Below are 26,675 nucleotides of genomic sequence, written 5' to 3'. Positions count from 1 at the left end.
ATCAGGTAATTTGGTTGTTTTCTAATTTTTTAGAATAAGAAGAAAATTGGAGTCAAAGTCAATGGTAAAAGTAATACCTTTTAATCTCTAACATTGTGAGAGGTATGTAGAGTAGTGAATAGAGAGCTGGTCTCAGAGTCAAGAGGCCTGGGTTTAAGTTCTGCCTCTGACAACTTCTGGCTATATGATCTTAAATCATTTAATGCCTCAGTGTCCTCAGCTAACTTTCTAAGACTAAGCTGTTTCAATTAAAGTGGATCTGCATTATTAGAGTGTTTCACATCAGAAGAATTTCAGAACCAATAAAATAACAAGTCTGATAAGCAAAACAACGCTATTGACCACTGAGAGGAATTTAGTAGAGAGTCTGTGTTACACCTCTTAAATGGTTATTTAATTACAAATGTACCAAATTGTCCTTGTAAGGCAGCTTGAGCTACAAGATAATACCATTTCAGGGACTCCCAAGACAGTTCAAGCTCCATGGTATTTTAATGATATATTATTCTAAAAAATAGTCGTATGCTATTATAAAAGTAAATAGTAATAATTGTAAACAGAATTAACTATTTTTTTTATTCCTTTTCCTTTAAAGGACACCTGGAACACCTAATAGCTGAACTGATGGAGCTCATGAATAAATCCACAATTTCTGAATTTGTTTTACTAGGTCTCTCTGGATCATGGGAATTTCAGATTTTCTATTTTCTTTTATTTTTCATGCTCTATGGTGCCACTGTGGTAGGAAATCTCCTCATTGTGGTCACAGTGACATGTAGTTCCCATCTGAATTCTCCAATGTACTTCCTCCTTGGCAACCTCTCTTTTTTCGACATGTGCCTCTCCACTGTCACTACACCCAAGATGTTTACAGACTTGCTCAGGGAACATAGAACCATATCCCTTCGGGGATGTATGACACAGATGTTCTTCATGCATTTATTTGGGGGCAGTGAGATGACTCTCCTCATTGCCATGGCCTTTGACAGATATGTAGCTATTTGCAAACCTCTTCATTACACATCCATCATGAGCCGTCGCCTGCTCCATGGGTTTGTGCTATTTTCATGGACAATTGGTTTCATACACAGTATGAGTCAAATGGTTTTAACTGTAAACTTGCCTTTTTGTGGACCCAATGTTATAGACAATCTTTTCTGTGACCTTCCACTGGTGATCAAACTTGCCTGTAAGGACACCTATATCCTGGAACTCTTTGTCATTGCTGACAGTGGGCTACTCTCATTGATTTGCTTCATTCTTTTGCTTGTGTCTTACACTGTCATTCTGGTCACTGTCCATAATCGTTCCTCTGGTGGGCTCTCCAAAGCTCTGTCTACACTGTCTGCTCATATCACCGTAGTGACTCTTTTCTTTGGCCCATGTATCTTCATTTATGCTTGGCCATTTAGCAACTTTTCAGGGACTAAAATTCTCTCTGTATTTTATACTGTTATCACTCCTTTGATGAATCCCATTATTTATACTCTGAGGAATCAGGAAATGAAGGTGGCAATGAGGAAACTGAGGACCCAGCATGTTAGCTTCAGGTAAACCTTTTATATGAGACTTAATATGAAGGTAGATGGAGTAGCCGACAGAGTGGCTGAATGATCAGAACTCACCTCTGGCCTTAGACACTTATTAACTGTGGGACTCTAGGCAAATCACTTATCCTTTGTCTGCCTCAATTTTTTTCATCTGTACAATGGAGAAAATAACAATACCTCCCCCCACCAGGGTTGTTGTGAGAATAAAATGAGATAATACTTTTAAAGTATTTTGAAAATCTTAAAGAAAGTATTTTTTTTTACATTAAGAATGTCACTAACAAACATTCTATAAAATAGACCAGATGTTATTTAAAAAGTCAACATTTCAGTTCACCCAGCTTTCATTTATTTGGGCAATTGATAGAGATCACAAACTATCTGTGGTGTTTATGATTTCCTATAGATAAAAAATTCATCTCCTTATTGCCAACCTGGTAATAAGTCCTTTTGTCTTTGAATGCAAAACACTTGGCCAATTTATTTTATTTCTTATTGATAAATTGATTGAGAAGATTCACTCTTTGTTTTATTTCTAATAAAAATAAACTAAGAAAAATTGACTTAGTATGTCTTAGATTACTGTGTCAAAATTTTTATATTCAAAGAAAATCTTCTAACAGTCTGAAGAAAAAAGAAGAAATTATACCCCAGACAGAAAATGGTTGTTGTTTTTGTTTTTTGTTTTTTTAAAGAATTAAAGAGCAAGAAGTAAGTAATGATTTGTTTGGGCTCCTTTTCTTGTGCTTAACTATGACAATGAATGAGAGAACACAATTCAACAAAGGAGAAATCATTAAACATATACAATTCTGCATAAGGACTAAATCTGTACACATTCCTATATCCCTGGTCGTAAGGTAGAATTTAGTAGAAAATAGAAATTGCTGTAGCTTTTGACTCAAGATGCCATATAATCAGTGTTTGCTAATTTCATTTAACAGAAATGTGTGTTTGGGGGATAGGGTGGAGGTATGGGGGGAAGAAGCTATGGCTTATGGCCTGATGGACACCATCCCTACTGGTACAACTACTAGGAATAATCTAATGGCTAAAATTGTACATGATAGTTAACAGGTCCCTGGGCTATTTCTAGATTAGAATAACCATTAACATCAAAATATTACTTTAACATTGGTCAGTGATTATCAGATTTGAGTGATTCTTAGGAAGCAGAGCCTTCTCTTCTTCTTTTTTTTTTTAAGCAATCGGGGTTAAGTAACTTGCTCAAGGTTACAAGGCCAGTTATTTCTGGGTGTGGTGCTGAGTGTCTGAGCCCGGGATTCGATCTCCAGGTCGTCCCAACACTGGAGCCAGTGCTCTTACTCGCTGAGCCACCTGGCCACCCCTAAGCAATTGGGGTTAAGTAACTTGCTCAAGGTTACACGGCAGGTGTTTCTGGGTGGATGCTAAGTGTCTGAGCCCGGGATTCGATCTCCAGGTCTTCTCAACACTGAAGCCGGTGCTCTTACTTGCTGTGCTACCTGGCCGCCCCCAGAGCCTTCTCTTCTAAAGAATATCCACTATAAGAATATATCTTTCTATAAGAATATCCACTTCTCTTCTTCTTCTAAAGAATATCCACTATAACCTCTTTAAAGAAATTTAAAAAAACATTGTGAGATACTGCGGACAGTTTCTACCATCAGTTAGGAGTTAGGAGAAAGGTGTCAGGGGATCCAGTAATAAAGGTACCTACTCTTCTCTTTACTACTTATAATACACTGTTAAAATTAACAGGTTTGAACTCCCTAATAAAATAATTAATTGAAGTTCTGTTCTTGGGCCTCTTCTCTTTTCACTATATACTATCCCACTCTATGATCCCATCAGCTCCCATCGGTTCAATTATCATCTATATGCCAATGATTCCTACATTTTTTATCTGTCCCTAGAGTATTTACAGAACCATAATTGTTTTGTGGACGTATTAAAACTATATGTCTCAAAGATAGCTTAAAATCAACATGTCCAAAACTCCAAAATAAAAGTCATTATTATTTTACTCTCCACCATGAAACTCTCTCACTCCTTCCAAATTTCCCTATGATTGCATTATCAAACTCCCAGGTACCAGAGAGGTCTTCAACCTTGGAGTCAACTCCTCACTCTCACTAGCCTCATATATTCCACCCATTGACAAATTTTGTCATTTCCAATTTCACATCTCTGAAATGCATGCTTTTCTCTCCATTCATACAGACACAATCCTAGTTCAGACCCTAATTACTTCTCACCTAGACTACTACAATAGTCTTCTAATCTTTTTTGCTCAAGTCTTTCTCTACACCATATCATACTTGGTACCACTCAGCTTCCAAGGTGACTTTTCTCCCTAAATCAAAGGTCAGATTCTTATTCTATGAGTTCCCGAGTCTCCCTATCACCTGATGGATCAAATACAAACTCTGTTGTTTGTCACTGAAAACTCTTTGCAACATTACACCTTCTTACCTTTCTGGTCTTGTTATATCTTACTCTCCTCCACAAATTCTAGCATTTGCTTTAAAGACCTTGAACTTCCTCCATTCCATATTCCATCCCCTCTCTCTCTCCCTTTACACTGGATGTTCCCCCTTTCCTGCAATGTTCTGCTCCACCTCCTCCATCTAGCAGTTTTCCTGACTACAAGAATCAACTTAAGTCTCAATTTCTGTAAAAGACAGACTCTAATCTCCCTAGATGTATTCCTTCCCTTTTCAGATCACCTTCATGTGTTTTGTACATATGCTGTGCCTACTCAAAAAGTTGTCTTTCTCACCAACATTCATTTTCTTTGAGAGCAGAGACTGTTGCAAGAGTTTTGTTTTGGTGGTGTTTGAAGACCTTCCTTGGAAAAAACACTTAGCAAAGTGCTTGCTACATAGTAAAAATTTCAGAAAGGCTTTTGACTGACAGCAAACTGTATAAAATCCATTGACTCTTTTGATGTGCCTGATAAAAGAGGTATTAACTAATTTTGATAGAAGGAATGTGAATGGCCAGGAATCTATTTCTTTAGGACTGTCAGAGGAACCTCATGACATGGAAACAAGTGTACCATCCTCCACTGACCTCCATCAAACTAGAACTTCAATGGAAGGCATACCATGATAGCCAATGTTAAAGGATAAAGATTATAAAGCCTTAGATTTAGGGATAGAAGGGATCTTAGAAATTAAGTTCAGGAGGTCAGAGTAAATATGGCAGAGTAAAAACAGGACTTCCGCATGGCTCTGGCTTCTATCTTCTCCAATTCATGTAAAAAATGACTCTAGACAAGTTTTTGAGCTAAAGAACCCCAAAATGACAGAGAGAAGGTAACCTCCAACTGTAGACAGCCCAGCAGGCCTGCAGGAAGGGGCAACATAGCATTCCGGGAACCAAGCCCAGCCCCACATGAGCCAGAAGTTTTAGCCTCAGGGTGGCCCAGACTAGACATGGTTGGAGGGACTTCAGATCACCAGCAGCTGTGGTAGTTTCCAGAATTATCAACCCAAAGAAGCCAAAGAAAAAGTAAGAGTCAGTGTAGACTTTGCAGGAACAGGGAGTTTGGGAGCACAATCCAGTCTTTTCCCCTGGGGTAAGGAGCAGCTGAGGCTCAGCGGCCATGCTGCTTCAGAGATCCTGGCCTGCAGATTGTAGGGGGACCGAGTGACCAGTCTGAGGGATAATTGCTCTTTCTCTAACCTGCTTGGATCTGCATCACTGTCTGGGGTAAAGGTTCTGGGGTGTATAAACAGTTTGCCTGAGAGTGTCTGGAGGCTTCAGAGAGCTGTGAAAACCGCAGTGATTGGGATAAAGCTCCCCTTTCTGGTAGCAGAATACTACTGTAACAAAAGGCTCAAAAGTCAAGTTATTGAGTGACAACATGAACAAGCAAAGGAAGCAGAGCAACCCCACTTTAGACTCCTATTTGGGGTACAAAAAGGATCAAAGCATGGAACAGGAGGAAGACAGCAAAGTCAGAACTCGTGCACCAAAAGCTTGCAAGAAAAATATGATATGGTTACAGGCAATAGAGAAACTTAGATAGGATTTTGAAAATGAAATAAGAGAAGCGGAGGAAAAATTGGGAAGAGAAATGACAATGATGCAAGAAAATTATGAAATGACAGTCAACAACCTGACTGAAAAAAATAACACCTTAAAAAATAGACTAACTCAGATGGCAAAAGAGGCTCAAAAAGGCAATGAGGAGAAGAATTCCTTAAAAAGCCGAATTTGCCAGAAGAAAAAAGAATCCTAAAAGCTCACTGAAGAGAATCATTCCTTCAGAAAATTAGATTGGAGTAAATAGAATCTAGTGACTTTATGATAAATCAATATATTATTAAACAGATCCAAACAAATAGAAAATAGAAGGCAATGTGAAATATCTCACTGGAAAAAACACTGACCTTCAAGAAATTCTCAAGGACAATTGCCCTGATCGTTTAGAACCAGAGGGGAAATAGAGGTTGAAAGAATCCACCAATCACCTCCTGAAAAACATCTCCAAAAGAAAACTCCATGAAATATTATAGCCAGGTTCCAGAATTCCCAGATCAAGGATAAAATGTTACAAGTAGCCAGGAAAAAACAATTTGAATATTGTGGGAACACAATCAGGATAATGCAGGATCTGGCAGCTTCTACAATGAGGGCTTGAAATATAATATTCTGGAGTATAAATGACTAGGGATTAAAACCAAGAATTGCCTACCCTGCAATACTGAGTATCATGTTTCAAGGGAAAATATGGTCATTCTGTGGAATAGAAGACTTTCAAGCATTCTTGATGGAAAAAAAAAACAGAGTTGAATACAAAATTTGACATTCGGATACAAGAAGCAAGTTAAGCATGAAAAGGGAAACTAAATCATAATGAACTTATCAAAGTTAAACTATTCATATTCCTACATGGAAAAAATGATAATTGTAGCTTATGAAATAACTTTATTTACATATATTTGTATATGTATGTATATATGTCTATATACATTTGTATACGTACATATATATGTCTATGTAAAAGGGTATATAGGTATATGAATACATATGAAAGTGTGTGTATATTTGTGTACAGGTATACTTAGACAGAGGGCACAGGACCAATGGAATAGGAAAGGTTGATACTTAAAAAGTGAAATTAAGAGTTGAGAGAGGAATATAATGAGAGGAGATGGGGAGAGACAGAATAGGGTAAATTATGTCATATAGAAGAAGCAAGGAAAAACTGTTAAATGGAGGGGAAGAACAGGAAGGCAAAAGGGAGAGTCAACCTTCTCATTGAATTTCACTTAGGGAGGGAATGACATGCACACTAAATAGGGTATCTCACCCTACATCAGAGTATGGGGTAGGGGGATGAGAGGGGGGATGATGGAAGGGAGGGCAGTCTGGGGGTGAGGGAATTTGTAAGCACCCACTTTTGAAAAGGGACATGATCAAAGTAGAGAATAGAATAAGTCGGGGGGTGGAATAGGATGGAGGGAAATATAATCAGTCTTTCACAATATATCCACTATGGAAATGTTTCCTTAGCTATACCTGTACAACCCATATTGAATTGTTTATTTTCCCAGTAAGGGTGGGTGACAATGGAGAAAGGGAAAGAATCTGGAATTTAAAGTTTTAAAATCAAATGTACATATATACTATTATTACTATTACTTTACATGCAACTGGGAAATAAGATATACAGGCACTGGGGCATAGAGATCCACCGTGCCCAACTGGAACGTCAGAGGGGGGATGAGGGAAGATATGGGAGAGAGCAAATTTGGGGAGGGGATATTCAGTGGGATTGCTATTTTGGGGTGGTGTATAAGGGAAAAATGGGGAGAAAGTTTGTAACTCAAAATATTGTGAAAATGAATGATGTAAACTAAAAAGTATAAAAGAGAGGGAAAAAAATAAAATAAACTATTTACCAGAAAAAAGAAAGAAAGAAATTAAGTTCAACATCTACAATTTCTCAGTGAGAAAAACAAGACACAGTGAGGCTAAGTTATTTTTCTGGGGTAACATAGATGGTAAGATAGTATTTGATCCCACGTTTTCTTGTCTCCAAGTCCAGTGACTTATCTACTATACCATGCTGCCTCTCCTTGGATCACAAGAATGAAAATTAAGAGATTTGAGCTTTAGTGTAATTATTCTTAATGGGACAATGACATAATAGTTTCCACTCTGAAAATCTTACTTTGATGTCTTTTTAAACAACAGGCATTGAAAAACAACTTGTGTGTGGTGTCTGGTGAAAAGGCAAGGGGCAAGGAGAAGTCTTGCCTATATTCTTGGTATGTTCCAAGTCATAGAAATTATTTGTTCCAAGTCATAGAAATTATTTTCAAACATGTTGTGTTTGTCAAATGTTGTGTGTAATTAGTACATCAAAGACTCTATAACACTCTCAAATATATTAGAACCAAGACTTCCATACAAAAGGATTTACTTGCTCTTAAAGCTGATATCCTTCTTGATGAACAGAAGAGATAACTGAGAACAGAAAATCTTGTAGAAAGAAAGAGAAATCAAGGGCTCATGGAATAGACTGATGAAAGTAAAAATGACCATACAAGTCACAATATCCTGGAATCACAAACATCTCAGAGCTGGAAAAAGACCCTCTAAGTTCAAACCATAGTAGAAAAGAAATGCCCACTACATTATCGTTAACAAGTCATGATCCAGCCTTGAATTGAAAACACTCAGTGGAGGGGAATGGAAGCTCTTTTCCCCTTCTAACCTCCATCCCCTGAGATCAGTAACCACATAATGATAAAACTGTGAACTGTGAACCCGTCATTAAGTCTAGTTTGAAAAACATTTTAGAAATTAAAATTTAAAAGTTTGGTATATTTCATACCAATTAGCAAATATTATAAAAGTCTGAGTTAGTTTATCTAAGAAAATACATGCTTATACCTAAGAAGCTATACTGCTTTTTTTTGGATGATGTTAAATTTTAGGAAGTTTCTCTCTACCATGATCCAAAATCTATAAAGATTGGGGAAAACCAGCATCCAAAATGCAACTAAAAGCTGCTTTTGGAAGACTAGAGAATGGTGGAGCAAAATAGCTATTTAGTCAAGAAAATATTGAAAACACAAAAAAAAATTTAAAGGAAAAACAGTCAAGAAAGGCAATATCACAATACAAGGTACATAAAATTTTAATAGCAAAAATTTGTATGTATCAGTGGGAAGGAGAAAATAAAGACTTTTTTAAATTCTGGAAGCATCCAATTTACTTTTTTGTACATAAAAGAACTGAATTTCCTCCCAGAGTCTGAAAAAAAAATCAAAACAAAATCTTCCTCAAATAAAGACTGAGGTCAAAAAGCTATCAAGCAATTTCAACAGGACCTAATAATTTCCATGCTTCTAAAAGGGTATCTAACAATGTCTTACACTAATGCAAAAGATGTTGTTGACCACACTACACAACATAGATAAACTGATAATGACTAAAAAGTACCAACCCTCAGAATTCACCCTCTTATATATAATGCATTGAGAGTAACAGTAACATTTCTAATAGGACAGCCTTCTAGTTTAGTTGATCCTTTGGTCCAAAAAGTAAACTCTTTGGTTGAAGGTTTTAAGACATTATCTATGTCAGGGAAGAACTTGGTCTCCATCTGACCTTATCTACTGTTCTTCCTCCTGTCAAGGAGGAATATGTTGGGAGTATAACTCACAGCAGGAGTTTGTGTAATGTCTAATATCTCAATGTCTTACAGACTAAAATGTAAAGAAATGGTTAAAATAAGATTCTCCCCCAAACCTAGCACAAATTTATTCAAATATTAGTTCATCTGTAGCAAAGTGAATCTCTACACAAGAGTCAATGATGTTTCAATTTCAGGAGACAAGTAAATGTTACTATTGACTCATATAAAAAGTGTACTGTCTTAGCAATGGATTGTCAATCATTATTTGAGAGAATGCAAAGTGTGTTTTTGGAGAAAATTTCAAAAATTTATGGAATGTAAGGTAAGGATGAGCAGAAAAATTCATCTCTCCAGGCTCTTAATAGATGGGGAGACAATAAGTAAATACTAGCTTGCTATCATATAAGATTTCAAAGATTGCAAAATATTTCCCCTTAGCAATGATATGAGACCATGCAAATACTATTATTTCTAAGACTATTTCCAAACCCCCTTCAAAATCTTAATTGAATTTATTCCCATTTTACAGATGAGGAGATGAATTTAGGGTAAGTGAATTCCTGATAAAATTCTGGAAAGCATTGGAATGCAATATCAAGTGAATGATTATTAAACATCTAGGAAAGGAAGCCATAATCATAAGGAGTCAGAATGACTTCATCCAGAAAAGATCACACCAGACTAAACTCCTTTATTTTTTTAAAAGTTGTTTTATTTTTAATTTATGGAATAAAACAAGCATTTCCATAACATAGTAAAACAAAAAACGATTATTGAACATAAATTTCAAATCTACTATGTACAACTTTCTATTCCTTTTAAAAATAAAACAAAATAATACATAAATTTCTTTTTTTTCTTCCCTCACCCCCACCCCAGATATGACTATCAATAGACTCAAGACTTGGTGTATATACATATATGTGCGTGTATGTAAAATTATTCTATACATGCTTCTATTTATCAATTCTTACTCTGGATGCAGATAGTATCTTTCAGTAAAATTACACTGATTAGACTGGGGATTCTATAGATATTGTTTATCTTGATTTTTAAAGGACTCCAAACAAAGCTCCTCATTCTATTCCTATGGTCAGCAATAATAGCAACTCACATTTATATAGCACTTTAAATTTTGCAAAGCACTTTACAAATATTACTTCACTTTTTCCTCATAACAACTTTGGGAGTCAAGTGTTACTATTATCCACAGTTTACAAAAGGAAACTGAGCCATACAGAGTTTAAGTGACTTTCCCAAGGTCATGAAGCTAATAAATGCCTGAGGAAGGATTCAAATTCAAGTCTTCTGACTCCAGACACAAGGTTCTATTTACTGTACCACCTACCAGCTCCAGTAATACAATAGGGGACCAAACCTTGACACAAGCTATGGTATGAACTGTATAATCAACTTTTGGGGTCACTGTTACATCTTAAAGTTTTCCCCGAGCACATGTTCATCTAGCAGGGCATAAATCTCACCAGAGGGGCAGAGGCAAGATGGCAGAATAGAAGCAGGTCCTCCCCTCGGCTCCCAGCTTTCACCTTCCCCAATCCATGTAAAAGGGGACTCTAAACAAACTTTGGAGCTACATAATCCACAAAATGACACAGAGAAGGTAACCTCCCACTGTGGACAGCCTGGCAGGCCAGCAGGAAGCATCCAGCTCAATGCTCTGGGATCCGAGCCCAGCCCCACACCAGAGCCCCAGGCCTGGACTGACCAGGCATCTGCTGGAGGGACTCCAAATCACCAGCAGCTGTGGTCATTTCCAGATTATCAACACATAGATGAAAAGGACAAAGTGACAAATCAATGCAGTCTTGACTTTGGGACCTGGTAGTTAGGAGTGACTTGGCTTTTGCCCTGGGGCAAGAAGCCTTTGAGTGCTGCTGTGCAGCTGTGGCTGCCACATGGCAGCTTCAGCTCCTGGCCTGCAGAGTGTAGGAGGACCAAGTGACCAGGCTGACGGGTAATCGCTCCTGCTTTAAATTGCTTGGATGATTGCGGTCAAGGTTGGAGGTCCTGGGGTGTGTGTCCAACTTGCCAGAGCCTGTGGAGGCTTCAACAAGGATTCCCAACTAATACCTCTGGGGGCTGAGAAAACCACAGTGTTTGGGATGGAACCTCCCCTGTGTGGTAGCAGAGTCCTACTGTGGAAAAAAAAGTCAAGAAATTGAGTGGCAATATGCTCAGGCAAAGGAAACAAAGCAAACAGAAGAACCCAACATTAGACTCCTATTTTAGGGACAAAAAAGGATCAAAGCATAGAACAGGAGGAAGACAGTGAAGTCAGAACTACTGCACCAAAAACATCAAAGGAAAATACAAGCTGGTTACAGGCCATAGAAGACCTTAAGAAGAAAATAAGAGAAGTGGAGGAAAAATTGGGAAGAGAAATGAGAACAATGCAAGAAAATTATGAAATGAGAGTCAACAGCCTGACTGAGGAAAATAACACCTTAAAAAACAGACCAAATCAAATGGCAAAAGAGGCTCAAAAAGGCAATGAGGAGAAGAATGTCTTAAAAAGTCAAATTTGCCAGATGGAAAAAGAATCTCAAAAGCTCAATGAGGAGAATCATTACTTCGTATTTAGATTGGAGCAAATGGAAGCTAATGACTTTATGAGAAATCAAGATGCTATTAAACAGATCCAAAAAAATGAAAGAATAGAAGGCAATGTGACATATCTCATTGGAAAAACCACTGACCTGGAAAATAGATCCAGGAGACATAATTTAAAAATTATTGGACTACCTGAAAGCCATGATCAAAGAAAGAACCTAGAAATCATCCTACAAGAAATTCTCAAAGAAAACTGCCCTGATTTTTTAGAAACAGAGGGCAAAATAGAGCTTGAAAGAATGCACTGATTCCCTAAAAAAAAGATCCCCAAAAGAAAACTCCTAGGAATATTACAGCCAGTTTCTGAAATTCCCATATGAAGAAGAGAATATTACAAGCATCCAGGAAAAAAAAACAATTTGAATATTGTGGAAACACAATCAGGATAACACAGGATCTGGCAGCTTCTACACTGAGGGATCGAAGGGCTTGGAATATGATATTCTGGAGGTCAAAGGAGCTGGGATTAAAACCAAGAGTCACCTACCCAGCAAAACTGAGCATCATGTTTACCGGGAAAATATGGTCATTCAGTGGAATAGAGGACTTTCAAGCATTCTTGATGAAAAAAAAATAGAATTGAATAGAAAATTTGACATTCAGATACAAGAAGCAAGAGAAGCACAAGAAGGTAAACAGGGAAAAGAAACCATAAGGAACTTATCAAATTTGAACTATTAACATTCCTAAATGGAAAAACGATAATTGTAACTGATGAAACTTTTCTCAGTATGAAAATAGTTGAAGGGAACATGTGTGTCTGTGTCTGTGTGTCTGTGTCTGTGTGTGTTTATATATATATATATATATATATATACATATATATGTTTATATCTATATATGCCTATATTGGAGGGTATACAGACATATGAATATATATGCGAATGTGTGTATATATGTTTACAGGTATACATCGATAGAGGGCACAGGACCAATTTAATAGGAAGGGATGCTACCTAAAAGGTGAAGTTAAGAAGTGAGAGAGGAATATAATGAGAGGAGATGGGGAGAGACAGAATGGTGTAAACTATCTCATATAGAAAAGGCAAGGGAAAATGTTTACAATGGAGGGGAAGAATAGGAAGGCAAAAGGGAATGGGTCAAACTTTTTCTTATTGAATTTGGCTTAGGTAGGTAATGAAATATGCATTGAATAAGATATCTCACCCTACAGGATAGTAGGATGGAAAGGGAAAAAAGAAGGTGGATGATGGAATGGAGGGTAGGCTGGGGGGAGAGGGAAGTTGGAAGTGCCCACTTTTCAAAAGAGACGGGATCAAAGTAGAGAATAGAACTAGTGGGAGAGGGATAGGAGGGAAGGAAAAATTGTCTTTTACAATATATCAACTGTTAATGTTTCGCATAAGCTACACATGTACAACCTATACTGAACTGCTTATCTTTTCAGTAAGTATGGGTAACAAGGGAGGAAGGGAATGAATCTTGAATTCAAAGTTTTAATATCAAATGTTCAAATATATATACTATTAATAATACTATTTTACATGTAATTGGGAAACCAGATGTACAAGCACTGGGGCATAGAGATCCACCATGTCCTACTGGAAAAGTCAGTGGTGGTATGACTGAAGATATGGGAGAGAGAAGACTGGAGGAGGGGATATACTGTGGGATTGCTATTTTGGGGTGGTGGGTAGGGGAAAACCTGGGAGAAAATGTGTAACTCAAAATCTGGTGGAAATGAATGATGCAAATCAGAATTTAATAAAGCATTTGAAAAATGAAAAAAAATCTCACCAGACTTCTACTGTTGCTTAAGTGTATTAATCTGAGGCACCTGGCACAATGTAGGTATTTAGTAAATGCTTGTTATTGATTGATGGCTTATTCTATATCGAATTTCAAGCCCTTAGATCCCTCAGTGTAGAAGCTGCCAGAGCCTGGGTTATCCTGACAGTGTTTCTTTTGCCATTTGAGTTAGTCTGTTTTTTAACGGGTTATTTTCCTCAGTCAGGCTGTTTATTCTTATTTCATAATTTTCTTGCATTATTCTCATTTCTCTTCCCAGTTTTTCCTCCACTTCTGTTATCTGCTTCTTATGGTCCTCTATGGCCTGTAACCAGCTTGTATTTTCCTTTGAAGCTTTTGGTGCAGGAGTTCTGACTTCACTGTCTTCCTCCTATTCCATGCTTTGCTCCTTTTTGTCCCCCAAATAGGAGTCTAATGTTGGATTCTTCTCTTTGCTTTGTTTCCTTTTTCTGATCATGTTACCTCTTAATTACCTGACTTTTGGGCTTTTTGCCACAGTAGGTCTCCCCTAGATAGGGGAGCTTCTATCCCAAATGCTGGGGTTTTCTCAGCTGCCAGAGGTATTTGGTTGCCCTCTCTGAAGCCTCCACACACTCTGGCAAGCTGGTTGCATACCCTAGGACCTCCATCCTAGACCGCAATCCAGATCCAAGCAGGTTAAAGCAAGAGCAATTATCCCTCAGACTGTTCACTTGGTCCCCCTACACTCTGCAGGCCAGGAGCTGAAGTTGCCATGTTGGGCGGCTGCACAGCCACAGCTCCTCAGTGCCTTCTCACCCTGGGGGTAAAAGCCGAGGCACTCCCAACTACTGGGTCCAAAAATCCATACTGCACTGGCCTCTCACTTTGTCCTTAGCACCTATGTGTTGATAATTCTGGAAACTGCCACAGCTGCTGGTGATCTGGAGTCCCTTCAGCCAGCGGCTGGTCAAGGCCTCACTGGGCCTAAAACCTCAGCATGGGGCTGGGCTCAGCTCCCAGAGCCCTGCACTGGACACTTGCTGCCGGCCTGCTGGGCTATCCTCAGCAGGAAGTTACCTTTTCTGTGTCATTTTGTGGGTTCTGTTGCTCCAAAGTTTGTTCAGAGTCCCCTTTTAGAGGTGGTGAGAGCCAGAGCCCATGGAGGTCCTGTTTCTACTCTGCCATCTTGACTCTGCTCTCCTCATTTAGTTTTAAGCTCCTTTTCCCTATGTTGAGATTTCATGTTTAGTTCACACATTTTTCTTTTTAAGGACCTGTTTTCTTCATTGTAATGTTTTTCTAATTTTGTAATTTTGATTTTAGAAGAATTATTCATTTTATCTTCTACCTCTCTAATTTGGTTTCCAAAGCACTTTTTGAGCTCATCTAAGAATGCTTTCTGTGCTTGAGACCAGTTCACATTCCCTCTTGAGGCTTCAGCTGTGGGTATGGAGTCAATATTGTCTCCTTCTGAATTTGGTTCCTCCTGCTTACAATAATATGATTTTATAGTCTTTGTCTCTGCTATCTGTTTTTACCATTTTGAGGCAGGGCCTTAGCCATGGCCTATCTCTTGGGTTACCAAGCATTTACTGGTTAAAATTTTGCTCTGGGGCAATAATTACTGTATTGTCAGGGTCAGAGTGCCGGGGGGGGGAATTGGAGCAGCTGGGGTTCACTCTGCCATCCTGGTCCCTGGAAGGTCAGATAGGTGCTTTCTAAATTTCCAGGCTGTAGGTTGGTAGTCCCAGGAGTAGCTGCTGCCACTGCCATGGGCCCTACATTTGTCTCTTTCTCTGTTCTGCCAGATCCCAGCCCTGCAGTGATAGGTCTGCGAATTGTCCTTAGGGTTATTGGATCAATTTACCCCACATTGACCAGGCCTTATCCAGGCCTCCATGCGTGTTGTCCAGCCTTGCCACATACCACCTCTGTGTTGTCATCCAGGCCTCCTAACATTTATTTCTTAAAATTTTGAATTCCAAATTATCTTTCTCTCCTCACACACCCCTTTAAAAGCTAAGCAATTGTTATTGATTTTACATGTGAAATCATGTAAAGCATAATTCCATATTAACCATGTTGCAAAAGAAAACAACAAAAAAAGAAAACTACAGCTTAAAAAAGTGTACTTCAATTTGCCTTCAGAGTTTACCAGTTCTCTCTCAGGAGGGAGAGTATTTTTCATCATGGATCTTTTGAAACTGTCTTAGATCATTGTATTTTTGAGAATAGCTGGATCATTGACATTTGGTTATCATTACAGTGTCCCTGTTACTGTGAACAATGTTCTCTTTGTTATTCTTACTTCACTTTACACAAGTTCATATAAGTAATGCTAGGTTTTTTGAAATCATTCTGCTTGTCATATAACACAAAAGTGTTCCAGCATAATTATATATGACAACTTGTTCATTCATTTCCTCAATAGATGAGCATCCACTCAATTTTCAATTCATTGACATCAATATGAAGCTTCTATAAATTGTTTTGTACAAATAATTATTTTTCTTTTTCATATCACTTTGGGATATAGACCTAGTGGTGGTAACACTGGGCCAGAGTGTAAAGATACTGGAGTGGTTTCCCATTTCCTTCTCCAGCTCATTTAACAGATGAAAAAACTAAGGCAAACAGAGTTAAGTGAATTGCCCAGTGTCACACAGCTAGTAAGTTTCTGAAGCTAGATTTTAACTCAGGAAGACTTATCTTTCTGACTCCAGGTTCAGCATTCTATCCACTGTACCACCTAGCTGCCCCAATAATACCAGTATTAACTACCAATTAAGATAATGTATTCAAAGAAATTTGCAAATATAATAGCATTATACTCAGTTTAGGTTTCTTGCATTCAACTGATTATTATTCTTATAATGATTCTTTCTTCTCACATATATTTTAGGATAAAGTTCAGATAAAAATTATCCTGTGTCAAATTTTAGTCTTGCTATGGCTATCTCATATTTAATGTTCTATTGACTATCACAGATCTTGCCTTTTAGAGCTTAATAAAAGTATTAGTATATATATATATATATATATATATATATATATATGGTGATTTTATATGTATGTATATATACATATAAAATGATCTGTAGTCTCATTGTAAACATCTTGATATGACACTAAAAATAAACATCACTAGAGTTATGTACTTTATCCTATTCCCAGATGATTTTAATCTCCATTCCTAAATCTGTATATTTTGAAAGCTTTTTATTTCATATAATTTATGATATTACAAATATTTGGTATGACATCATCTGCTTAAGGTGTTGTTCTTAAGTATTAATGACAAATGTTATGTTAAATTGCTTGATTGTGAGCAACAGTCTGGTCTAGTCAGTGATACCTGATGTGTTTCGAACATAATGTCTTGGTTGAGTCCCTCAATGTATTTTGAGGTCTATATATTTTGGGTGGGAATTTGTTGTGTGTCAATCAGTGAAAGGTATTGAGCTTCTGATGTACCATGTCATGTCTTGGTGGAACTTGGTACTTGCTAAATGTTTGTAAATTGCAATGATGTGTCACATACCTCATTTCCTTATGCAACTGACACCACTGTAAGTCTGATCTTCTTAAAGATAGTCATTCTGTTATTTCTGATGGTAATAGACAACTCCTGAATTTTCATACATCATGACTCCCTTTCTTCTCACAGTCAGTCAAAAAATATTTATTAAGCACCTTCTATGGGCCAGGCACTGTTCTGAGTGCTGGGGACACAAAGAATGGTAAAAGACCTCAATCTACATGACTCAGACATCTTCTTGATTCTTCTTCCTTGACTTATTGTTGACTAAATTCATGTGGATGTTACTTATTGAAGATTTTCAAATTCTATTCTTGTATCTTAGCCATTTCATGAAATCTTTGAAGTCATAAATCTCTGTTACTTTTAAAAAAAAAAATGCTGTGTATCAGACCTGATTATTGCTGAGTAGCATGGTATCTGTTCTTTCCAGAAATGTTTTTGAGGTTTCTAATATACATACATATGTATGAGCATAAACACATCATAAGAATACCTATCAATCTTGCAAAATTTCTATAGCTACTTTCAGGTGATCAGTCCCTTACTTCATTAATGTTATATATTGATTTGGGGGTGGAAGGTTGTGTGGGGCTTTTTTTTGTTTGTTTTTTGTTGTTGTTTTTTTGTGAGAATATTTTCCAGATATTTTAAGATACATATAATGTCTGTGAAGTCTGGTATTGGATTGGTCTTAATTACTTTAAATGTTTTCTTCTAATTCGTCATTAGTTTCAGAATGCCAAAATCACTTTTTTTAAATTCACCTGCAGCCTTCTCTTTGTTATACTATTATTCTTATTTTTATTATCATTATTGAAATACTTCTACCCTGACCTTTAAGAGAGCTCTTTTTGCAATAGTCTCTGAAACTCCCTATTTCCCTTCTCCCTGTTTTCTTGTTTCCACTATGTTGACCTAATAAGTTAGGAAAGCATTTTCCAAGGCACTGAAATTGATAATCTGGATCCATCCCCTTTCCATAATCTCCATTAATTGATTCTTTAAATGGGAAAACATATAAATTATTGAACTACATGCTACCCCTTCCCTTATATATCTGACTTTATCCCTTCATGGATCTCAGAGGTTAGTGAAGCTTCATTCTAACTGTGATAACCAAGCAAATCCTTAGCTAGGCAACCCTATGTCAGAAACTTTTAAGACACTAAAGACACAGGTATATTTTAAGGGATTGTTTTCTTACTCTTTTGGTTTTTTACCCCTAGGAAGAAACCTGGAAAATTGTGTGGATCGTATTCTCCACCCAATCCCCCAAGTTGCTATGGGTAAAGCTAGTTCACTGAGGTATAGGCAAAAGTTTAATTAAAAGGGGAGAAACAAAAATCCTTTATTCATTAGCCTCTAGATGCAAAGATGTAAGTAAATTCTCAATCATATACAGTTACTTTATTAGACGTATGACCTAGTAGATCTATTTGGGCTCTGCTACTTTAAAAGGGAGGATTGGGAATAGTATTCTTCCTTCTTTCCTTCATTCCTTACTTCCTCTCCTCTTTTTCTCTGCTACACCTTCTCTACTAACAACAATAATAAAATCATTTTTGTATGGTGATTCATAATTTACAAATTACTTTGAATATATCATCTCATTTTATCTTTGGTAAGTGCTCCAATGTGTGTGAGAAAAGAACTTTATAAACACAACATTTGTGTCAGTAAAACATAAGCTCTGAAAGTAGGGACTATATTTTTCCTTTGTTTCTCCTTGCATTATTGCACAGAATAGTGTAATGGAAAGGTAAATTTTAAAGATCTTCCCTGCCCCTAGGCTAAAGTGCACCTGGAGCCTGGGGTGGGAGGCTTGTTTTTCAGTAGATACTTCTTGATTGGCCAGTGATTCAATAAGGTTGTTACATTCTCTGAGCCAGGAGAAGGCTATATAAGCCCTGATGTTTTTTGGGGGCTCACTTTGAGAAGTGTTCTGTGATTTGATTTGTATTCTGGGAAGCCGTTGTCCAGGGCCCCCCCGGCTTTGAAAAACCCAGATGTGGAAACCCAGATGTTGACTGGGTATGGATGTAATGGTTGGACAGTTTGGAAATCTGTCTACTTGATCTGTTTCTGTCTTGATAATTCTGCATGTATACTTTGAAGTTCAGGGTGCTGACCTTTTCCCCTGAACAAGGTAAACGATATATGTCTGACTGATTAAAGTAAGCTTGTTAACCCGTTTTGAGTTGCTTTCCTTTATCAAAGCAGATCTAAGAACCTGTATGGGCAGCCACCCTAGGGACTCCAGGGTGCTTGCTGCTACAAAATGTCATCACGAACAGGATCTGCAGAGTAAAAGGAAAGTATGGGGACTGGGATAATTGTTTGTTTCCCAGTTGTGGTAGCTGTGATTCTGTGGAGCCATGGAGCAGGAGAGAAGAATGGCCTTCATGTGGACTTCGCTGAGCTGAGAGCAGGAATGGTGAGCTGCCTGCATCAGGACCTGGGCAGAAGCCAGGAGTGGCTGCCGCCTGCGGGAGGAGAAGGAACCCAGGAGTTTGGAATTCAGCCACAGGAAAAGATAAGAACTGAGCAGCAAAGCAGGGGCACTGAATGTGTTTCCTTGCTGCATCCCACAGTTTGGGACCCAGGGGGAGGATGGATTTGTGACTATGGTGGGTGGGATGAAGTGCCTTGGATCCCCAGGGAACCCACCTTTTTGGTTTTGTTGCCCAGCCCCCTCTCTGTACTTGGAAGCAGGGGCTGGAGCTGTGTGAGGGGAAGGACACCCCTCCGCCCCCCAACTTTATTTGAACTCTTGTTTTGAACTGAAGTGATAATGCTATGTACTTTGTGTTTGTTTAAGGGCCCGTGGCCACTTAGGTAACTTTAGTTCTGTATCTTGAAAATGTGACCTAAGAAATGTTCAGTGCTAATTTAAAAGTAAATTGTCTATGCTATGGGCATGAAAGATCTTGGGGCCGAATGTAATGGAAAGGTAAATTTTAAAGATCTTCCCTGCCCCTAGGCTAAAGTGCACCTGGAGCCTGGGGTGGGAGGCTTGTTTTTCAGTAGATACTTCTTGATTGGCCAGTGAGTCAATAAGGTTGTTACATTCTCTGAGCCAGGAGAAGGCTATATAAGCCCTGATGTGTAGCTTTGTTTTGGGGGCTTAGTTTGAGAAGTGTTTTGTGATTTGATCTGTATTCTGGGAAGCTGTTGTCCAGGGCCCCCCCGGCTTTGAAAAACCCAGATGTGGAAACCCAGGTGTTGACTGGGTATGGATGTAATGGTTGGACAGTTTGGAAATCTGTCTACTTGATCTGTTTCTGTCTTGATAATTCTGCCTGTATACTTTGAAGTTCGGGGTGCTGACCTTTTCCCCTGAACAAGGTAAACGATATATGTCTGACTGATTAAAGTAAGCCTGTTAACCCATTTTGAGTTGCTTTCCTTTATCAAAGCAGATCTAAGAACCTGTATGGGCAGCCACCCTAGGGACTCCAGGGTGCTTGCTGCTACAAATAGGTACCTAATAAATGTCTGCCAAATGTGTAATTCTCAAATTGCTTTGCAAATCTGAGTTTTCTTATTTATTCTTTAGTCAATAAAAGTTGTAGAAGCTTCTTTATCAATATTCTTAGACTTGCCCATTATCCATACATGTCACTTAATGCAAGACAAAGATTGCCAGGGGTGATACATAAAACCTGGGACAGACCTCAAAGTGGGCAGTTTTCTACTTAAATTGCGGCTGAAATTTGCAATAATTAGCAACTACAAAATTTTATTTACTGACGTAATTAAAATAATCAGTTTTTATTTAAATACACACAAAATATTTTCCACATTGTAAAAGTTGAATAGTATTATAACTACATTTTTATTTACAAAAATAAAATATTTTTAAAGTGACTAAAATAACTAGTCATTCTAGGGATATCTTTTTTTTAGGTTTCATATTATAAGTCTTATCTAAAGTCTTGTCTAGAAGGTCTGCCTGGAGCTGATGTGTCTGCTCCTTAGTCTAATCATAGCTTCTTTCATTTCTCTATTCCTTAAGGTGTAGATGATTGGATTTAGAAGGGGAGTGATCACAGAGTAAAAAACTGAAAGAAATTTGTTCACTGAAAAGTTACTGAATGGCCAAGCATAGATGAAGATAATAGGCCCAAAGAAGAGAACAACTACTGTGATATGAGCAGACAATGTAGAGAGAGCCTTGGAGAGCCCTCAAGAAGAATGATGTAGGACAGTGACCAAGATGACAGTATAAAAGACAAGCAAGAGGATAAAGAAGATCAATGAGAGCAGCCCACTGAAAGCAACAACCAATAGATTGGTGACATAGGTGTCAGTGCAGGCAAGCTTGATCACAAGGGGAGTATCACAAAACACATCATCAATCACATTGGGTCCACAGAAGGGTAAATTCACAATAAAAACCATCTGACTGATGGTATGGACAAAACCAACCACCCAAGAGAACAACACAAAACCTACAAGCATCCGATGATTCATGATGGATGTGTAGTGGAGAGGTTTACATATTGCAATGTATCTATCAACAGCCATAACTATGAGTAGAGTCATTTCACTGGCCCCTAAGAGGTGAAGTAGAAACATCTGTGCCATACAACCCCAAAAGGAGATAGTTTTCTTCTCTCTGAAGAAGTCTGTGATCATCTTGGGGACAGTGACAGTGGAAATAGTCATATCAATACAGGAAAGGTTGGCAAGGAGGAAATACATGGGGCTGGAGTGCAGGTGTGAGTCAAAGATCACCATGACTATTATGAGAATGTTTCCTGATATTACTGATGCATAGGCCAAGAAGAAGATCCAAAAGAAGAAAATCTCAAGTTCCCAAGAATTCGTGAGTCCTAATAAAATAAACTCATATACAACAGAGTGATTATTCATCTCCATCTAGTCACATACTTTACACATCCAGAATGTCTCTGAATGATAGGCAATTAGAAATGAGTCCCAATTGCAGGTGTGTATTCTTGAGAATATAATGATGGAATGAAGACTTAAAAACATAAGACTAATACTGAAGGCTGAAAACTCTATGAAATACATCTCACATCACAATTAATTCAAGAAATACTTGAGGTGCTGTTTTTAAACATAGTGTAGCCTAAAAACATAACAAATAAATTTTAATTTAGAAACAAATTATGTCTTAATATATTATTTAACCACTGTGATTAAACTTACCAGTCACAAGTCTTTTCCTTATCCATAAAAATCTCATTGAGCTGGATATATTTAAGATGACTTCCAGTTCTAGAGTTATGATTTTCTCATCCTAATGATTACCTAAAATTACTATTTGCCTTTTCAATTAAAGTATTTGAGCTGAGCTGTCATCCACCAAAATGATGAGATTTGTTCGTATACCTAGAAAGGAAGATGTTTTAAATCAATAATTTACAATGTTCTCCACAGGTCCCATGGTAGGCTTAGCATCATTACTCTGAATTCTCAAATAAATATGTACACCAAACAGTATAAGCTTGACATTTATTATACTCTAACACATGGAGTCTGAGCAATGTTCTTATAAAGAAAAAGGGTTTTCATACTTAAAAAGTTTGGAAATCACTTTTTAATGTATCTACTAAAAGTTTTCAACATGAAAGACTTGAAAATTCCAATAATATTTTTACTACATTTGTTATGCTTAATAATGAAATTATTATTAATTTAATTGTTTTATTGTCAAATAAGTGATAACTGACATTAACTGCTGAGTATTTATGTTTTTATGTAAAACTTTTAAAATTTTATATAATCAAAAGTATCTATTTTATTTCCCATAATCTTCTCTTTCTCTCTTTCAATAATAAAATATTTCATTTTCCATCAGTCTAACTGGTAAAAAAAAATTTATACTCAGTTTACTTATGATATCACCTTTTATGTCTAACTCATTTTTCTATTTTAACTTTATCTTGGTATGTGGTATGAGATGTTGGTCAATGCCTAGTTTTTGTTTTTGGTTGTTGTTTTTCCAAATTGCTTTCCAGCAATTTTAGTCAAGTGGTGAGTTCTTATGTCAAAAGGTTGGATATTTGAGTTTGCCAAATAGCTTACTATGGTCATTTTCTGCTATGTATTGTGTACCTAATCTATTCTACTAATCCACTCTGTTTCTTTGCATTACCAAATTGTTTTCATGATTACTACTTTGTAGTAGAGTTTGGAATTCGATAGTGCTAAAGTGAAGGTCTGTCTTTTTAAGGGTTTCCCCCCCCACTGATTTCTTTTATATTTTTTACCTTGTTAATCCAGATGAATTTTGATATTTGTTTCTAGTTCTATAAAATATCTTGGTAGTTTGATTGGAATAGCACTGAATAAGCAAATTAACTTAGTTATAACCCACCCATGAACAATTAATATTTTTTAGTTATTTGGATGTCTTTGTTTGGGTGAAAAATATTTTTTTACTTGTGGTCATATAATCCCTGGGTTTGTCTTGCATGTATAGCATGCTCATAGTTTCTAGAACACAGGAAGCACTCAAGTGCTTGCAGAATCAAATTAATAATCTTCATAAATGAGATATATTGTAGTCATTTATCTAGTCATCACTTAGGGTCTGGATTCTATATATATTTTGGAGGTACATAGTCATTTATATATTGTCTCCACCATTAAACTAAGCTCCTTGTGGGCAAGGACATTTGTTGTGACTTTTCTCATTTCTTGAGTCTGTAGAATAAAGCCTATACAAAAGTAAGTATTTAATAAATACATGATGACTGACTATAAAAATGGTGGATATTACCTTTGTTATGACTTCTGGTTGACGCACCAGAGTGCTAAACAAACTAAACTAAGCTAAACTAAAAAGTTGAAAAATGACAAAATTAGTCATCATGAACTCTTTTCTCCACTTTAGATTTCAAACAACTTGTCAGTTTGACTCTCTTCTCACCCCCAAACACCAACCTAAATAAAAGATCATTCTGTTTCATGTCAAAGGTACGGAGCCTTAAACCCTATCTGCAAACGTGAAGAATTATTTAAGAATGCTGAGACACCTTGCACATAAATCAATTTGCTAAGTATTTGTAATTAGTTAAGCATTTATTATCTCATTGTACCCTATACTAAGTACCTCATTGTACATTATACTGAGTGCTGTGGGTAAAAAAAAAGTAAATAATAAAATCTTTGAATCCAAGGACAGCTTTATATGGAAGGAGATGTAAGACTAACCCAGTAGAAAGATAGCTTCTGAAGCATGTTTCACTGGTTGAAGGGAACTATGACTTCTGGGATAGGAGTGATAAATGTGGGCAGAAGTACATGAAAAGGGAAGTAAAGAGCCTATTAAGGACTCAATACTTTCCAAATCCAATTGAAAGATCCAAGTTAGAAAGCAAAAAGGAAATAAAGACTGTTATAATTAAATAATCCAAATGGTCACTACTTATCTTCCTGAATACTAACCTCAATTTGTCTTAGTTTGAATCAAATATTTGCTTGTGAAGTTCAGTGTTACTACCCAGAATTACTTACTTCTTTTACATAGAAATATTTAATATTTTCTATGCTTCATCTTCCTCATTGGCATTTTCCTTTATAATATTTAGAAACAGTTTTTTTTGCATGATCTTTCTGTTAGTTGAAAGCACTTTTATATTCTAGTATGTTCTCCATTACTAATTGTTATTCGTACTTAGTGACTTTAGTATACATAGTGATGAACTTTCTAACACCTTAATCTTCTAGATTCTCACCTCTTCAACTACAGATGAAGATCTCCACTCTACCTGAGCCACTCCAGTGGCATCCAGAGACTACTTTAACTTCATAATCTTAAACCGGGAAATCCCCTTCTCTAACCACAATCTGTTGTCCCACTCCTTCTAATAATTTAATTTAGGACATGTTCTTTACTTTTGTCTTATGCTGTCCAACTCCTCAGGAGCTCCATGATCTCTAACTTACATAGAAAGATGAATTGTCATATTCATTTGTCCTCACTGAGACTTCCAGACTATTCTTCTGCCATCATTACTCAATGACTTCCTTTACTTTCAAATTCAGATTCATGCTCTCTACCTATATCACCATTTCCAAAACCTGGGGGAGGGGAGGTGTGTATTTTATGTGTGCATATACATACATACATATATGGGTACTCATTTTATAATTTTACATATATAATGTCTGTATTTATACATATGTGCATGTATCAGGCCATTTTCCTAACTTTCTCAAAGATTTCAGCAACTGGCTAAAAGAATTCTCTATATGTATATGTTCCTGCTATCACTCTTAGACATTTTAGTATCTACATCATTGACCCTTCCAACAATTCAACCTCCCAGTTTGCCATTTCTTTAACTCCAGTTAAAGATCTCTACTCCACCTGAGCCATCCATACTCTAGAGACCACACTTTAGATAGAGACCTCACCATCATCTGAAACTACTCAAGTCCCATAATCCTGAACACTTACATTGTCTTCTCTAATCACTTTCTATTTCCCTTGCACCCCTAATTTACTGACATACTTCAGAACTTTTTCTTCACCTTTTTACCACTTTATCTAAATCCCAAGGACCTTAATCCCTATCAAGTGTCCCAGTCCACCTTCTCTCTTCTGGTTTTACTTTTCTTACTTGTTAGGCTTGATTTCATAATTAGAAGGTATTAGTCTTTACACTTGAATCCCTTGGCTCATCCTCTTCCTGATTCTACTTTCCTAATCTTTGACCCAGGATCACTGGCCTGAAAGCTGCCTGGGCTGCTGAAAAAAAAAAATACAGGAAGTAACTAATCTACTGTGTGTACATTAAAAAAATGTATTCTAACATCTGTTGTTCCATATGTATTCATCTCTCTCTCCACTGCATTTCCCATTTTTCTCTCCATTCCACAGTTGATTCATCCTAGATTCCTACTTCAGCTCACCTCACATATTCTATCACTTGTAAAGTCTTACCAATTCTAACTCCACATCTCTTCTCCTTTTCTTCCTTTGTTTAATTACTACCCTTATTACCTGTCAACTGGATGGTTGCACCAACTTCTTCATTGATCTCCCTGCCTCAAACTTCTTCCCATTCTAATTCATTCTCCCTACCACAGGCCTGCACCATAGTACTCCAATCTTTATCAAAATACAGTGGCTCCCTATTATTTCAGGAATCAAATATAAACCTTTCCCTTAATTTAAAGTCATTGACAATGTGGCTTCAACCTGCTTTTCAACCCCTGTTATATATTACTCCCTTGCAATTATTCTGCAGCCTAGCAAATTTGTCCTTCTTGTTCTTCACATATTATACTCTACCATCTATGGGCCTTTTTTCTTGCTGTTCTCCATGTCTGAAAGGTGTTCCCATCTCATGCTCACATTATTCAGTCTGAGTTTTCTTCAAAGTTCATCTCAAATACCACCCTCCACATGAAGTCACTTTGATAATCTCAGCTGTTAGTGCCTTGCTTTAAGTATTACACCTCATATTTAACTTCATATTTATTTGTTTTATATAACATAAGATCTCGGAGCCCAGGGACAGTTCCATTTTTTTTCTTTCCATCATGAGGGTCTTGAAGCATTCCTAGTAAATATTTAATAAATGTTGGATGATTGATCAATTGC

The 26,675-nt window shown here is 37.1% G+C and overlaps 1 protein-coding gene and 1 pseudogene across 1 annotated transcript; one reads left to right on the top strand and one right to left on the bottom strand.

Annotated features, from left to right (window-relative positions):
- The first annotated feature begins 624 nt into the window (after positions 1-624).
- On the top strand, positions 625-1,554 carry LOC138168419 (olfactory receptor 4L1-like). Its single transcript, XM_069097445.1, has one exon. It carries the CDS (start codon positions 625-627, stop codon positions 1,552-1,554), a length of 930 nt encoding a protein of 309 aa, XP_068953546.1.
- A 19,477-nt stretch (positions 1,555-21,031) lies between these two features.
- On the bottom strand, positions 21,032-21,973 carry LOC138168418 (olfactory receptor 4K13-like; annotated as a pseudogene).
- Positions 21,974-26,675: the final 4,702 nt, after the last annotated feature.

Source organism: Petaurus breviceps, unplaced genomic scaffold (assembly GCF_028583685.1).
Source record: "Petaurus breviceps papuanus isolate PSGF00001 unplaced genomic scaffold, PetGlider_PUasm1.0 37, whole genome shotgun sequence".
In the NCBI taxonomy this organism is placed as follows: Eukaryota; Metazoa; Chordata; class Mammalia; order Diprotodontia; family Petauridae; genus Petaurus; species Petaurus breviceps.
This window is presented reverse-complemented; position numbering and strand designations above follow the sequence as displayed.

Bases quoted from the DNA above. Each gene is read 5' to 3' on its own strand.
- LOC138168419 (XM_069097445.1), top strand. From the start codon at position 625: ATGGAGCTCATGAATAAATCCACAATTTCTGAATTTGTTTTACTAGGT.